Source organism: Rana temporaria, chromosome 6, assembly GCF_905171775.1.
Source record: "Rana temporaria chromosome 6, aRanTem1.1, whole genome shotgun sequence".
Taxonomy (NCBI): Eukaryota; Metazoa; Chordata; class Amphibia; order Anura; family Ranidae; genus Rana; species Rana temporaria.
Window position 1 is genome coordinate 172,302,457 of NC_053494.1, and position 15,352 is coordinate 172,317,808.

Sequence of the window (15,352 nt, forward strand, 5' to 3'; positions counted from 1 at the left end):
TATCAATGATTGCAGAATCAAAATAAAAGACAGCTTTCCGGGTGAATAGCGTATTTATTGTTGAAAACATTTGAAGGGGTGGAATGTCACCTTAAGATGAGCCATATACTTTATCAGGTAGAAGAGGACTAAAGTCCATCTATGAGTTGGCTCCATTACAGTTAGTTTATAATAAGTTACTCTTTACTTTACAAAGCACACATTACTTATCCCAAAGCCCAGCTGCCTGACAGCGAGTGATAAAGAACACCTATCACATCCCAGTATGGCTGTTGTAAGGCGACTGCTTATTTGCTGAAATATTTTTTATTATACCTCTTTGCTGCAATTATTGAAGTTTCTGTAGCCACGTGACCAATATGTAATACCTCCAAGAAACAACTGCTCCTTCCTGGCCTCTCCCTAGCAGTCTGGCATCATGGATCAGCTAAATCGTTTCAAAGCTAGGGATCCACTTGCAGGATCTGTAGTAAGTAGACAAATGCTTTTTTATTTTATTTTTCCAGTAGGAAAGGCAAAAGGGGCAGAAATGTGTTTACTTTGCTATAACGGCCATGTATTAAATAGTATATTTTCTTTGTTGTGCTGCTCTTGATTAAAATAATCTGTCTTATGCCAATATTCATGTTCATTATCAGTGATTATTGATGATTTTAATTATTAGAGTACTCCACATACTATGCATAATTGAGACCCAGAGATTTACAGAAAATAATTAACTCTTGAAAGTTAATTATGTTGCTCAAATATGTCACAATCCATACATTCAACTCGGGTTTAAATTCATGATTTTCAGCTTCAATTATGTAAAGAGAAGAATTGTAGTTTATATGAAGCATGACAGGTCTGCTTAAATAAGCTTTAATAACATTATCTCAGCTTTGGAATATCTCAAACAGGATGCATTTTTTTTTCACTTCAAAGACGGAGTGCCTTAAAGGGGCGAGCATAGCTCTGCCACACTTATGCCGTGTACACACGACCGTTTTTCATGACGAGAAAAATGCCATTTTGTAAAATTGGTCATTGACTACTTGTCGACCTGCCGATGTCATTCTACGGCGGCAGGTTGGCTCTCCTGCGCGAGAGCCCGTAGCTCTACGTCGGCTCTCTCACAGACAACTAGGGGCACGCGCGATCGCCGCCGGGCACACGCGATCGCTCGTTACAGAGCGGGGACCGGGAGCTGTGTGTGTAAACACACAGCTCCCGGTCCTGTCAGGGGGGGAAAATGCTGATCTTCTGTTCATACAATGTATGAACAGAAGATCAGTGATTTCCCCTAGTGAGGCCACCACCCCCACAGTATGAACACACCCAGGGACATACTTAACCCCTTCCCTGCCCCCTAGTGTCAACCCTTTCACTGCCAGTGGCATTTTTATAGTAATCCAATGCATTTTTATAGCACTGATCGCTATAAAAATGCCAATGGTCCCAAAAATGTGTCAAAAGTATCCGAAGTGTCCGCTATAATGTCGCAGTACCGAAAAAAATCGCTGATCGTCGCCATTACTAGTAAAAAAAAATATTAATAAAAATGCCATAAAAATACCCCCTATTTTGTAAACGCTATAACTTTTGCGCAAACCAATCAATAAACGCTTATTGCGATATTTTTTTACGAAAAATATGTAGAAGAATACGTATCGGCCTAAACTGAGGAAAAAAATAGTTTTTTTATATATTTTTTTGGGATATTTATTACAGCAAAAAGTAAAAAATATTAATTTTTTTTCAAAATTTTCGCTCTATTTTTGTTTATAGCGCAAAAACTAAAAACCACAGAGGTGATCAAATACCACCAAAAGAAAGCTCTATTTGTGGAAAAAAAGGACGCCAATTTTGTTTGGAAACCACGTTGCACGACCGCGCAATTGTCAGTTAAAGCGACGCAGGGCCGAATTGCAAAAAGTACTCTGGTCTTTGACCAGCAATATGGTCCGGGGGTTAAGTGGTTAAAAACGATCATGTGTAGGCTCCAGAGCATTTTTCTCAATGAGAAAAATGGGCATAAAAAATTTAGAACGTGCTCTATTTTTTCTCTACGTTTTTCACGTCAACGTTTTTCTCGTAGTGAAAAATAGTCCTGTGTAGGCTTTAACAACTGGGAAAAAAACACGCATGTGCAGAAGCATGTCATGAGAAGGAAAATTTGCATAATCACCCCAAAGGGTGGCGCCATTCAAAAGGAACTTCCCCTTTATAGTGCCGTCGTACGTGTTGTACGTCACCGCGCTTTGCTCAAGCATTTTTTATCACGATCGTGTGTATGCAAGGCAGGCTTGAGAGGATTCACGTCGAGTCGGGTTAACCTTTACTGACCTCCATTGAAAATGCTAACTGACCTGCTCTGATGCTGACCTACCACTGAAAATACTTTGTGAGTTAGTGACCCAGGAAAAATCCGCAGATCACTCCATCAAAAATTACTACACATTGGGTGGGAAGTAAATAGCATTTGATGAGTGTTAATGAACAATCTGACAATAAAAATTACTGTTATTGCATCTTAGGCCTCGTATACACGACCGAACATGTCCGCTGAAACTGGTCCGGCGGACCAGTTTCCGCGGACATGTTCGGTCGTGTGTAGGGCCGACCGGACAATTTTCCGGCCGACGGCCGAACAGGTTTCCAGCGGACAAATGTTTCTTAGCATGCTAAGAAACATGTCCGCTGGAACCATGTCCGCCGGACATGTCCGATGAGTCATACTGAGGCCCGAGAACTCGCGCATGACGTCAAAGTGATTCGACGCAAGCTAAGGATACACGAGGCCGTCTGTACGAGGCCTTAGAAGTACCCCTAAATAACCTGATCAATCCCCCCCGAGTTGGTCTCTTCAGGGGAGGGATTTGAAACAAAAATTACACTAAACAATATCTGCATTCTCCAAAAATAATCCATCCACATCCACTACTTAAAGTGATTGTAAACCCATATTTAAAAATCATACATGTTATACTTACCTGCTCTGTGCAGTGGTTTTGCACAAAACAGCCCTAATCCTGCTCTTCTCAGGTCCCCTGCCGAGTGCCCATCATAGCAAATTACTTGCTATAGGAGTATATGAGGTATCTCAGCCAATGGGCAGCGGTTTTCTTAAATCCCTTGGTCTGCTGGGAGAACCTATATATTTAGATGGAGTCAGGTGATCAGGGTTCTGTGCCACCTGGACGGCTGTCTGGGTGGACGTGTGCTGTACTGCCCAGGCTGCTAGGCCGGAGTATGGGCCTATTCCGGGCACATCTAGATGCTAGACTGTCTGAGGGTCTATCCAGAAGCAAGAGAGCAGGGTAGGGTTGGGACTGAGGCTTGCAGTCCAACCAGAAGTGACTGTTCTGCCAGCCGGAGAACCTGTCGTGGTCAGAGGTAGAGGGGATGCTGTCACCACTAAGAGACCAACCACCTTTTTACCAGGGACCACAATGAGTATCTGAAGCAAGTACCAGAGCAGTATTCTCACCAACCGAGGACGGTGGAAAATCGGGAAACTTCAGCAGATGTCAAGCCAGGGACCCAGCCAACAGAGGTGATGCTTGCAGAGCAGCCTTGTGTGTCAAGCCAGGGACCGAGCAGGTCAGTGGGGTAAAGCTTGAGAAATATCTGGAGTGCCAAGCTAGGGACCCAGCAGATAAGTGGGGTTGATGCTCCAGGGCTCCAGGAAGTTTCTTAAGTGAAGATTGGAAGAGCTAAAGGGATTCAGTGGCAGTGAATCACCAAGTCTAGTGAGAGAGACTGGAAGCTCAGTGGGTTGAGAACCTACACAACGTGATTTTAGAGAGAGTGAAGGAGTTCATTACAACTTGTGTTTGGAACTGTTCTAAGACTGTTGCCATAGGAGACAGCATTCCTACACATGCAGATGTGGTGTCTTGCTGGATGTCTTTGCCTGCATGGCTGTCTACCTGTAGAAGTGTCGGAGTCTGCCAATTACCATTGCAACTACGAAAGGGTGTCCTGGCCCTAAACCCTCTCTCCCACAGTTCTGTTCAAGAGAAATTAAATCTCTTTGAATTCAAGAAGTGTCTGGCGCCCATGAATCTACCTTACACTACACCCTCTATGCCTTACAACCCACTCTATATGGAAGGATGTCAGCAGCTCTTGGCTCTGGAGATTCTCATTAGACTAAAGGAGGCCTGGGATCTTGCTACACATAGCAAAGCATTTGTTCAGGGTTCTTTCTTGTGGTGTGAGTTATTGCTGTGCTAGGAGTTATTATTGTGCTGCAGGTTGTTATCTTGCTTTTTGTGCTGTATGTAATGGGTTGCTCTGACACATGCTGGGATTTATTGTTGGGGATTATAATTTATGAGCCTGTCACCTGCTGGGTGTTATTGCTGGCCCTGACACCTACTGTAGGTTATTGCTTGACATTAAAATTGCTGGCCCCTTACACTTGCAGAGAGTTATCATTGCTGGCACTGACGCCAATGCTGAGGTTAAATGTTGTTGCCACAATCTCTTCAGTGTGTGCCCAGGCCCTATTTTGTCCAAACCATAGCAATGTTAAGGGGCTCGCTACAAGCCATACACTGTGAAGCTATACTTTAGACCAAGCCCACTTTTTTTGACTACGCCCACAAGCATGTAGCCGGCGTCACGCTACATGCATCGTGCTATGCTCTCCACCTTTATTGTGGGCAGCAGGCAGCCCAGGTAGAGCATGTCTTATTATTTCCTACAGCCCTGTTATTCATGAGATGTTATTTTTTCCCACAGCACATGTGATGTCTGTGCAGTGCGATTTGAGGCATTCATTTTGTATGGCTCAGATCGCATCGGCACCAAAATAGTGCAGGACCCATTTTATTTATTTTTTGCTGCACCTGAATTGCATCGGATGGGTGTTCGCACCCATGTGATTCAATTCTGTCAATCGCACTGCGTTTTGCAAGCTGTTTCGGGGTGTTGTTCATTTAACATTGACACCCGCAGTAGATCACATGGACGCTGTGCGATTTTAATGCGGTGCAGAAAACGCACAGGATTTGCTCTGCTTCATGTACATATGTTTTCTCAGCCTTAGCCATGACACTCAAAATTGGGCTCAGGTTTCTACAACTTGATTGGAGTCCATCTGTGGTAAATTAAGTTGATAGGACATGATTTGGAAAGAAACACACCTGTCTATATAAGGTCCCACAGTTAAAAGTGCATGTCAGAGCACAAACCAAGCTAAAAAGTCAGATGAATTGTCTGTAGACCTCCGAGACAGGATTGGATTGAGGCACAGATCTGGGGAAGGGTACATAAAAATTTCCAAATGAGCACAGTGGCCTCCATCATCCATAAATGGAAGAAGTTTGGAACCACCAGGACTCTCCCTAGAGCGAGCCACCCGGCGAAACTGAGCGATCGGGGGAGAAGGGCCTTAGTTAGGGAGGTGACCAAGAACCCAATGGTCACTCTGACAGAGCTCCAGTGTTTCTCTGTGGAGAGAGGAAAACTTTCCAGAAGACCAATCATCTTCACCAATCAGGCCTGTATGGTAAAGTAGCCAGACGGAAGCCACTCCTTAGTAAAAGGCACATGATAGCTTGCCTGGAGTTTGCCAAAAGGCACCTGAAGGACTCTCAGACCATGAGAAACAAAAGTCTCTGGTCTGATGAAATAAAGATTGAACTATTTGGCCTCAATGGCAAGCATCATGTCTGGAGGAAAGCAGTCACCACTCATCACCTGGCCAATACCGTCCCTACAGTGAAGCATGGTGGTGGCAGCATCATGGTGTGGGGACGTTTTTCAGTGGCAGGAACTGGGAGACTAGTCAGGAGTGAGGAAAAGAAAAATGCAGCAATATACAGAGACCTTCTTGATGAACACTTGCTCCAGAGTGCGACAGGCTAATGACCCTAAGCATACATCCAAGATAACAAAGGAGTGGCTACGGGACAACTCTGTGAATGTCCTTGAGAGGCCCAGCCAGAGCCTAGACTTGAACCCGATTGAACATCTCTGGGGAGATCTGTAAATGGCTGTGGACAGATGCTCCCCATCCAACATGATGGAGCTTGACAGGTCCTGCAAAGAAGAATGGGAGAAACTACCCAAAAATAGGTGTGCCAAGCTTGTAGCATCATACTCAAAAAAACTTGAGGCTGTAATTGGTGCCAAAGGTGCTTCAACAAAGTATTGAGCAAAGGCTGGGGTTACTTTTGTACATGGAATTTTTTTGGTTTTTTATATATAATACATTTGCAACCAAACTTCTTTCACATTGTCATTATGGGGTATTGTTTGTAGAATTTTGAGGAAAATAATGATTTTTTTTGTCTTCTGATTTGCATTCTTTGTCAGTTAAATGGATCCAGCACCCATTGATAAAACATCGTGACTAAGTACTCTGCAATTTCACTGCTGCTGTTCCCAAATTAGATTTTGCTCAAAAGATTTATTTGTCTTTGCCAGTATGAAAAAGTATATCAAGACCTCAAGAACATTTCTAAAAATGGAGAAAACTTTTGCAAGACTCTTATGTCTGTTCTACAACAAAGGTAGGTACACACTTGTTATTCTTTATAATAAGGCTCACAAAAATGAGTTTACTGAAAGTGTATGTAAACTCTAAATCCTGGTACACACGGTCAGAATTTCCACCAGCAAAAGTCCGATGTGAGCTTTTCAGCGTAAATTCTGATCGTGTGTATGCTCCATCAGACTTTTGCTGAAAGCAGGTTCTCTATTTTTCCAACGGAAAAAATTCCGAACGTCTGTGGCAATTCCGACGCATGCTCGGAAACAATTTGACATTGAACTTAATTTTCTCTGCTCGTTGTGGTGTTGTACGTCACTGCGTTCTTGACGGTCGTAAGTTCAGAGTGTGTGACCGGCAAGCCAAGCTTGAGTGGAATTCCGTCGGAAAAACCATACAAGGTTCTTCCGACAGGAAAATCCGATCGTGTGTACGGGGCATAAGAGCGCATTCAAACTACAGTGTTTTGAATCGCGGGCAGATTTGCAGCGGATCTGCTTGCAATTTGACAGCGCCAAGGTGGGAATGACAAGAAGCGGGACTCATATTCGAGATGCCATTAATTTGAATGATACCTCAAATAGCGGTGGGGATCGGCCCCGATTGTCGCACAATAAAACACGCTGCAATCGCAGCAACCCACATCGCGAGACACATGTTGCCCAAAAAAAAGTTCAGGAACTACTTTTGGGCGACATGCGTCCCGCAATGCGGGTTGCCATCATTGCAGCACAATTTATCGCATGACAATTGCGGCAGACACGGGCAGCGTTTTGTCATTCACACCTCAGCGCTAAGGCCCCGTTCACAGCTGGGCAATTCTGTCAGTGGTCCCAAGACGCTCTTCAAAACTGACAAATCGCACCACACTTGTTCTGGTGCCGTTCATTTTCTCGATAAATCGCGACAAACTGCATTGCGCAAAGCTTGTTGCCCAAAAAATGTAAAGTCAGCAACTACAAATATTGTAGCTGCTGACTTTTAATATTAGGATACTTACCTGTCCAGGGATCCTGCGATGTCGGCACCCCAGTCTATTTTTTAATCAGCTCTCAGGTGCTGCCGCCGCCATTCCTTATAAGGGAAACTGGTAGTGAAGCCTTGCGGTTTCACAGCTGGTTCCCTACAGCGCATGTGCGAGGCGCGCTTCACTTTGTGAATGGCCCAGCAGCGGGGGAGGAGGAGGGGGGCCAAACTTATGGGAGACCTCGCTGCTCGATACGCTTTGCTGCGATTGCAGCACAATTTATCGAGTGCCAATCGCGCCAGGATTCCACCTGTGTTTAGGTGCCATTGAAAATGAATGGCACCTAGAGAAGCATGGTGTGATTTGTCAGTTTTGCAGAGCATTTTGGGATCGCTGGGTAGACTCATGGAGGTGTGAGCGGGGCCTAACAGTGATCTTCTTTTATTTCATTCCTTTTTGTCATTTTAACCTGTTGTATGTGTGGTGGTTCTTTCGCCCCCGTGCCACACATATGCGTCACGGGCAGCCGATGTTTCTGCTCTTAAATCGTGCTCGCTGAGCGCTCCTGGCACAGAGATTAAGCTCTCTGTCCCAATAAAGATTAGTAGACTGATAGACTGACTCCTGATTAGTGATGACTGTGACAACCAATCACGGTGGTCACATGATCACCAATCCTTTCTGCTCCCCAAACATTCAGAACCTTTTAAAAGAGATGCCGGGTGGTAAGGGGTAAAGACCTGAGCCGAGTGCATTTTTGGCAAATCAACAGATATTTTCTATATTTTTCTGTATTTGCAGGATCTTGAAAGAGATAAATTGTGGTAATATGTGTGTTTATTGCAGAGATGTATGGCATGTTTTTATTTTTGCTGATATACAATTTAAATATATTACCCTTTAAAAAGCCTCTTACATTTCATTTTACAGAGCTTCCCTGGAGTTAAATTACTCTAAAGGACTTGAAAAGGTTTCCAGCAAACTCACAAAAGCCCTGGATGGTATAAACAAAAAGTAAGTGATTCTGTATAGCACAGGTGTCAAACATAAGGCCCGCGGGCCGAATCCGGCCCTCCAGGCCATTTCATGTGGCCCTCACACCTCTCCTGCAGCTGCAGAAGAGCTCCAGCCTCCTCTGGTCCTCCTCCAGACCCCTACTTTCTGCTTTAAAGCAATGCATCTAGCTTCTTCCCAGCAGCAGCATAAGAAAAGGAGGGTGCACTGTGATGTAAGGGAGAGTGGGGTGCTCAACTTCTGATGGTGGGGTGGCTCTTGACATCTTATGTAAGGTAAGGTGACCAGATTTTTTAAATGAAATCCGGGGACATATTTTTTCTTTACTAGTAATGGCAACAATCAGCGACTCTCTGCCCGTCAACGCCCGCCTCACAGCCTCTCAAGTCTTACTCTTCGGGCCCCGGCTACTACTGGATGGGAAGCGGAGGAAGATCACTCTGCCAGGGAAGGCAAGGAGATAAGCAGGTGGCTGGCCAGGATTTGAGCAAGGCAGAAGAACATGCGAGCGAGGCTGAATGGGCATGCGCCCCAAACTGAAGAAATATTCCCTCCGCTCCGACCAGCACATGATCATCAGAAAGGGGCACAGATAATGGGAAAAATACAACCCCCCTATGATAGTAGGCACGGCGGAGCGCGGGGGGGGGGGGGTGTAATTCAATTTTTTTTATTTTAATTCTGCACTGATTGTCTTTGAAATTGCCTGCCCCCTATTAAATCCAATCTGGGGACAAAACCGGGGACAGACTTGGTACGGGGACAGTGTCCTCAATCCGGGGACTGTCTCCTGAAACTGGGGATGTCTGGTCACCCTAATGTAAGGGGAGGGGATGTGCTGGACATCTAATCTTACAGGTTCAACCAGCCCTTTTGAGAACAATCATAATGCTGATGCAGGCCTAAAATGAAATTGAGTTTGACACCCCTGCTGTATAGGTATCAGTTTGTTTTCACAAATTAAGAGAAGAACACCCGATTTACCCAAAAAAGCCCATATACATGTGTGACCATGCTGTACACGCTACACATGAGTTTCCCTGACAAACCCAACTATCAGGATAATTAGTTGTTGGCATTGCTTCATTGTGTTTTTCTGGGTAGGGAAGGAGCTACCTACACAGGTCCCAGCAGTCCTGCATCTCCAAAATGTGATATTTTCTAGTTCGTGCTGCAGATTGTGGGGCAGATCCACAAAAGAATTACGCGTAATTTTAAAGTTCCCGCGTCGTATCTTTGTTTTGTATCTACATAACAAGATACAACGGCATCTGGGATCGATCCGACAGGCGTACGTCTTAGTACGCCGTCGGATCTTAGGTGCATTTTTTCCGCCGGACGCTAGGTGGCGTTTCCGTCGGATTCCGCGTCGAGTATGCAAATTAGCTAGTTACGCCGACCCACGAACGTACGTCCGGCCGGCGCATTTTTTTACGTCGTTTGCGTTCCTGCTTTCTCCGGCGTATAGTTAAAGCTGCTTTATGGTGGCGTACTCAATGTTAAGTATGGCCGTCGTTCCCGCGTCGAAATTAGATTTTTTTTACGTCGTTTTGCGTAAGTCGTTCGCGAATAGGGATTTGCGTAGAATGACGTCACCGTCGGAAGCATTGGCTTGTTCCGGTTTAATTTCGAGCATGCGCACTGGGATACCCCCACGGACGGCGCATGCGCCGTTAAAAAAAATGTTGTTTACGTCGGGTCATGACGTATTTACATAAAACACGCCCCCATTATATCCATTTGAATTCCGCGCCCTTATGCCGCCAAAGATACACTACGCCGCCGTAACTTACGGCGCAAATTCTTTGAGGATTCGAAAAAAAAAAAGTTACGGCGGAGTAGTGTATCTTCGATACGCTGCGCCTGGCGTAAAGATGCGCGGAGGTACGTGAATCTGCCCCTGTGTATTTACTATATACAGAGCACGATCTAGTGGCTAAATGAGAAATATACATGGCAGGGAAGCAGGGGATGCAGGATTCTTCTATTTTTATATGGCCTATGGTCCTCTCACACTGATCAGCTTTTCCTGCACTTCCTGCACTGCTTAAAAGCACAAAAAAAAATGCAATAAAAATATCTCATTTAAATCCTATGGAAATCTTCACACTGGTGTGCTGAGGGTGCAGTGCGTTTTGACATCAGTGTGAAAGGGCCCTAAGACATGCAAAGGAAGGGGAATCGCACAGAAATGCAGCAGATTATCAATTTCTTGCAGCTCACTGACGGTAAACCCATATGTACCCCCCAAAATAATACATGATTTTACACAGAGATGTTATTGCTTTTCTAAATTATTATTTAATTGATATTAAAGAGAACCAGACACAATTGATCAAATTGGAAAACAGAAAAACCGCGCTGCCACAACAAAAGACTACAGGCAGCAGCTAACGTATGATATACAAAAATTATATACAACATATACAACAATTGATCAAATGCATAAATCTGAATATTTATGCCTAAATTATTATGAATGTGAAGGTGTACCTGAGAAATATTAATATTTTCCCCATTTTTAGCTTTGCTTGGTTTGTATGAGGATGCTAAGAGTTAAGAGCCGGCCATAGACGGTGCAACTTTCTTTCCTTATAATTTGTAGAAGGGTTTCACCGAAAAGGGCCGAATTGTTGCCAACATCCCGATAACAAGATGATTATAAAGAAACAAAGAACCACCCAAAGGGTTGGGACTTTTGAGGCAACTTGATATATGATTTAAAAATTTAAAACTTTAACAAATTTGATTGAATTGTTAATAAAAAGCCAATAAGTGCATACATCCCCATAATTGACTAATGATTAAAATAAGAAACAATACAGTTTCTATGGTATAAAAACGTAGATCTACGTCTTTATATCATTTCAACTGTATTGTTTCTTATTTTAATCATTAGTCAATTACGGTGATGTATGCACTTATTGGCTTTTTAATAACAATTCAATAAAATTTGTTAAAGTTTAACATTTTTTAATCATATATCAAGTTGCCTCAAAAGTCCCAGCCCTTTAGGGGGTACTTTGTTTCTATATAACGGGGATATGCAATTAGCGGACCTCCAGCTGTTGCAGAACTACAAATCCCATGAGGCATAGCAAGGCTCTGACAGGCACGAGCATGACACCCAGAGGCATGATAGGATTTGTAGTTTTGCAACATCAGGAGGTCCGCTAATTGCATATCCCTGCTATATAATCAACTTTCTTTCCTTTGACCATGGGTCAATTCCCCTATCCATGCAGTCAGTGTTGGCGGGGGAATTCCTCCCGCAGAGCCATTGTGTTCTCCCGGCAGTGGGGGCTGTGATTATTTCCAGCTGTTATAGTGGCTGGCAATAATTGCATGAAAAATCTGACAGGCCTGTTGTACCCAAGTTCATCGATCAATCAACTTGGGTACACTCAGCCTGCACATTCTGTACGTGGTTAGAGTCTTGGCCGGTTTCTGCTGAACCGGATGAGATTTGAACCATCTATGCTACTGTCTATGCTATGCTACTACTAGGACCGGTTTGTCTAGTGTCCAGGGCAAGTATGCGGAACTGCACCCCTCCCCCACTGTTAATGCATGCTGTAAAATGGGGTTTTACTGTCCTGTATCCATTCTCTACCCTACTTGCTCTGCTGTGCCCAGGGCACCTGTTCCTCCTGCCCACCCCTTGCCCCAGCCCTGCATCTATGGTTGGCTTTAGTAGGTCTTCTGCGGTCTGACAGTTGCTGCCATGTCAGTTTCCTGAACTCATGTTCATCACACGCCGCCTTGTTATGCGTATTTAGGAGAGCTTTATTAGCATTTTGGTTGCTATGAGCATAAAGACATTTTCTTGCACTCACACTCCATTACTGTTTATATATCTGTTCACAGGCGCTGTCTAGGGTAGCGGTTGTTTAAAATACAAATCATGCTTCTTCATATAGGAGCCAGTAGTATTGTGACTTCGATTCCCAGCATACTTTGACAGCTTGTGTTTTATAGAGGAATTCCAGTTTATATAATCTTGTTCTCAATCCATACCAATGTGTACAATGTGATATATGTCTTGTTAGTTAAACTACGCTATAGCAAAACATATGATTGATGAACTATATACCACAGGAGGACCATTTATAAATGTTAACTAGAACACTAGAACAGCTTGAGTTGCTCAGAAGCTTTAAAAAAGTCACTCCTAGCTAACACATTGATTAATTACTGATTAATCACATTAAAGATTCAGAATTTGTGTTGTGTCCTTGAAAGCTTCTGTAGATACTGGAAGAGATGGAGAAGCAGGGAGTGGCATGTCCATGAACACTGTGGGGTAGATTCATAAAGACTTACAACGGGCGTATCAGTAGATATACGCCGTCGTAAGTCCGAATCCCCGCCGTCGTATATATAAGCGTATTCTCAAACTGAGATACGCTTAAATATTGCTAAGATACGACCGGCGTAAGTCTCCTACGCTGTCGTATCTTAACTGCATATTTACGCTGGCCGCTAGGGGCGTGTACGCTAATTTACGCCTAGAATATGTAAATCAGCTAGATACGCCTATTCACGAACGTACGCCTGGCCGACGCAGTGTGCCATTTAAATTAGTCGCGCTCCCGCGCCGGACCTACCACGCATGCTCCATTTCTGAACTCCCATCGTGCATTGCGCGCCGTGACGTAATTTTTTCAAACGGCGAAGCGCGTAGCGTAATTCCGTATTCCCGGACGGCTTACGCAAACGAAGTTGATTTTTAAATTTCGACGTGGGAGCGACGGCCATACTTTAGACAGCAATACGCTTGCTGACTAAAGTTAGGGCACCTAAAACGACGACTAACTTTGCGACGGGAAACTAGACTAGCGGCGACGTAGCGAACGCGAAAATCCGTCGTGAATCGCCGTAACTCCTAATTTGCATACCCGACGCTGGTTTACGACGCAAACTCCCCCCAGCGGCGGCCGCGGTATTGCATCCTAAGATCCGACAGTGTAAAACAATTACACCTGTTGGATCTTCTGGCTATCTATGCGTAACTGATTCTATGAATCAGTCGCATAGATAGAAACAGAGATACAACGGCGTATCAGCAGATATGCCGTCGTATCTCCACTGTGAATCTGGCCTGTAGTTCTTACATGAACGAGCACCGCAAACCAGGAAGTGAATGAGATAACTGAAACTAGAACACCGGAGGTGATATAGATGAAGGAATTTAATAGGTATTTACTCGTTTTTTAACAGAATCATTACACTATTCTGTCTGTCTACCTTGCAGACATTAATTTTAGGCAAAACATTTTTTTCCTTTACAACTCCTTTAAGGTTTGGACAAACTCACAGATACAGATATAGCCTCTCTAGATGGTCTGAGCGGGCCTGTAATGCTGCACAGTGCTCTGGACGGTGGTATGAGAGGCCTGTAACGCTGCACAGTGCTCTGGACGGTGGTATGAGAGGCCTGTAACGCTGCACAGTGCTCTGGACGGTGGTATGAGAGGCCTGTAACGCTGCACAGTGCTGGATGGTGGTCTGAGGGGAGGCCTGTAATGCAAGTGTTCTGGGATGGTGGTCTGAGGGGCCTGTAATGCTGCAGAGTGCTGGATGGTGGTCTGAGGAGAGGCCTGTAATGCACAGTGCTCTGGATGCCGGTGGTAGGAGGAGGCCTGTTATGCACACAAGTACTCTGGACGGTGGTCTGAGAGAAGGCCTGTAATGTACACACTCACAGTGCTCTGCTCTGGATGGTCATGGATCAGGACTCTCGTCGAGAGGCCTGTAATGCACTGTACTGCTCTGGACGGTTGGAAGGACGCTACAAGCTGGAAATGGATTTGGAGTCTATATGGAGTTGCCATGAGTATCTGGAGCCCCAATTCTGTCTCTCTGTGAGTTTGGAGCAAAAAAATCCTGAAAAAAACAATAAAGTTAATAACGCCCATTAAAGGGTTTGTAAAGGAATTATTTTTTATCTTAATAGCTTCATTTACCTTAATGCAGTGCTGTTTTCATGTCCTCATTGTTCGTTTTTGATCTCAAGTTGCTGTAATTCTTCTCTGATCTCCACACTTCCTGGTTGTCTGTTTCCTGATAACCACAGTACTGGGAGCTTTCTCACTGTGGTCACTAATCAAGGAGGTGTGATTACTGTGTGTCTAAAACCCCACAGCACCAATCCGTTTCGTTTTACAAACCATCACTGCCCTGTATTGGCTCTGTGTCTCTGTACATCACAGAAGCAGGAAACAGCATGCAAAAACGAAACTAAAACTGTAGGTACATTATATGATTGATTTTTATCTATTTTTAATCATTTTTAAAAGGAATCAGTTAACTATTATGTCTCTATACCCTGTAAACAGTAATTTCAGCAACAAAAAAAAAGTTTTCCTTTACAACTCCTTTAAATTGCAGTCCACTAGTCATGGACTCAGGCCTGGGAAAAATGCTAACCCATCCTGCCACTAGAAGTCCCATACATCTGGGGTCTACATCAGTGATGTCAATGTATATACTTTGATAGAAATAACGAGTTCAATTGATGCAGAGCTCAGGCTTTATTCTGATGCACTTAGAGTGTATTTAACTGATTTAAAAAAAAAAGATCAGCTGGGCTTTAAAGTAAACATGTGCTTTGTCTATATGGGGAAAAGCAACAGGTTCGAATTATTTTCAGGTTGTAAAAAAACAAAGTTTTTTTCAACCTGATCATTAAAACGGTCTTGCCTACACACGATCATGAAAAAAAAAAATGCTCTAGCAAAGCGCGGTGACGTACAACACGTACGACGGCACTATAAAGGGGAAGTTCCATGTGGATGACGCCACCCTTTGGGCTGCTTTAGCTAATTTTGTGTTAGTAAAAGACGATTCACGCTTTTCTGTCTGTTACAGCGTAATGAATGTGCTTACTC

General features: G+C 44.0%; 1 protein-coding gene across 1 annotated transcript in view; it reads left to right on the forward strand.

The window, feature by feature from the left end:
- Positions 1-218: 218 nt before the first annotated feature.
- NOSTRIN (nitric oxide synthase trafficking) overlaps positions 219-15,352 on the forward strand; it is a 71,766-nt gene continuing 56,632 nt past the window's right edge. The window contains exons 1-3 of the mRNA XM_040357814.1: positions 219-469; positions 6,418-6,503; positions 8,379-8,462. Coding sequence (XP_040213748.1) covers positions 419-469; positions 6,418-6,503; positions 8,379-8,462 — 221 coding nt within the window. The 5' untranslated portion in view covers positions 219-418. The remainder of the gene's footprint in view (positions 470-6,417; positions 6,504-8,378; positions 8,463-15,352) is intronic.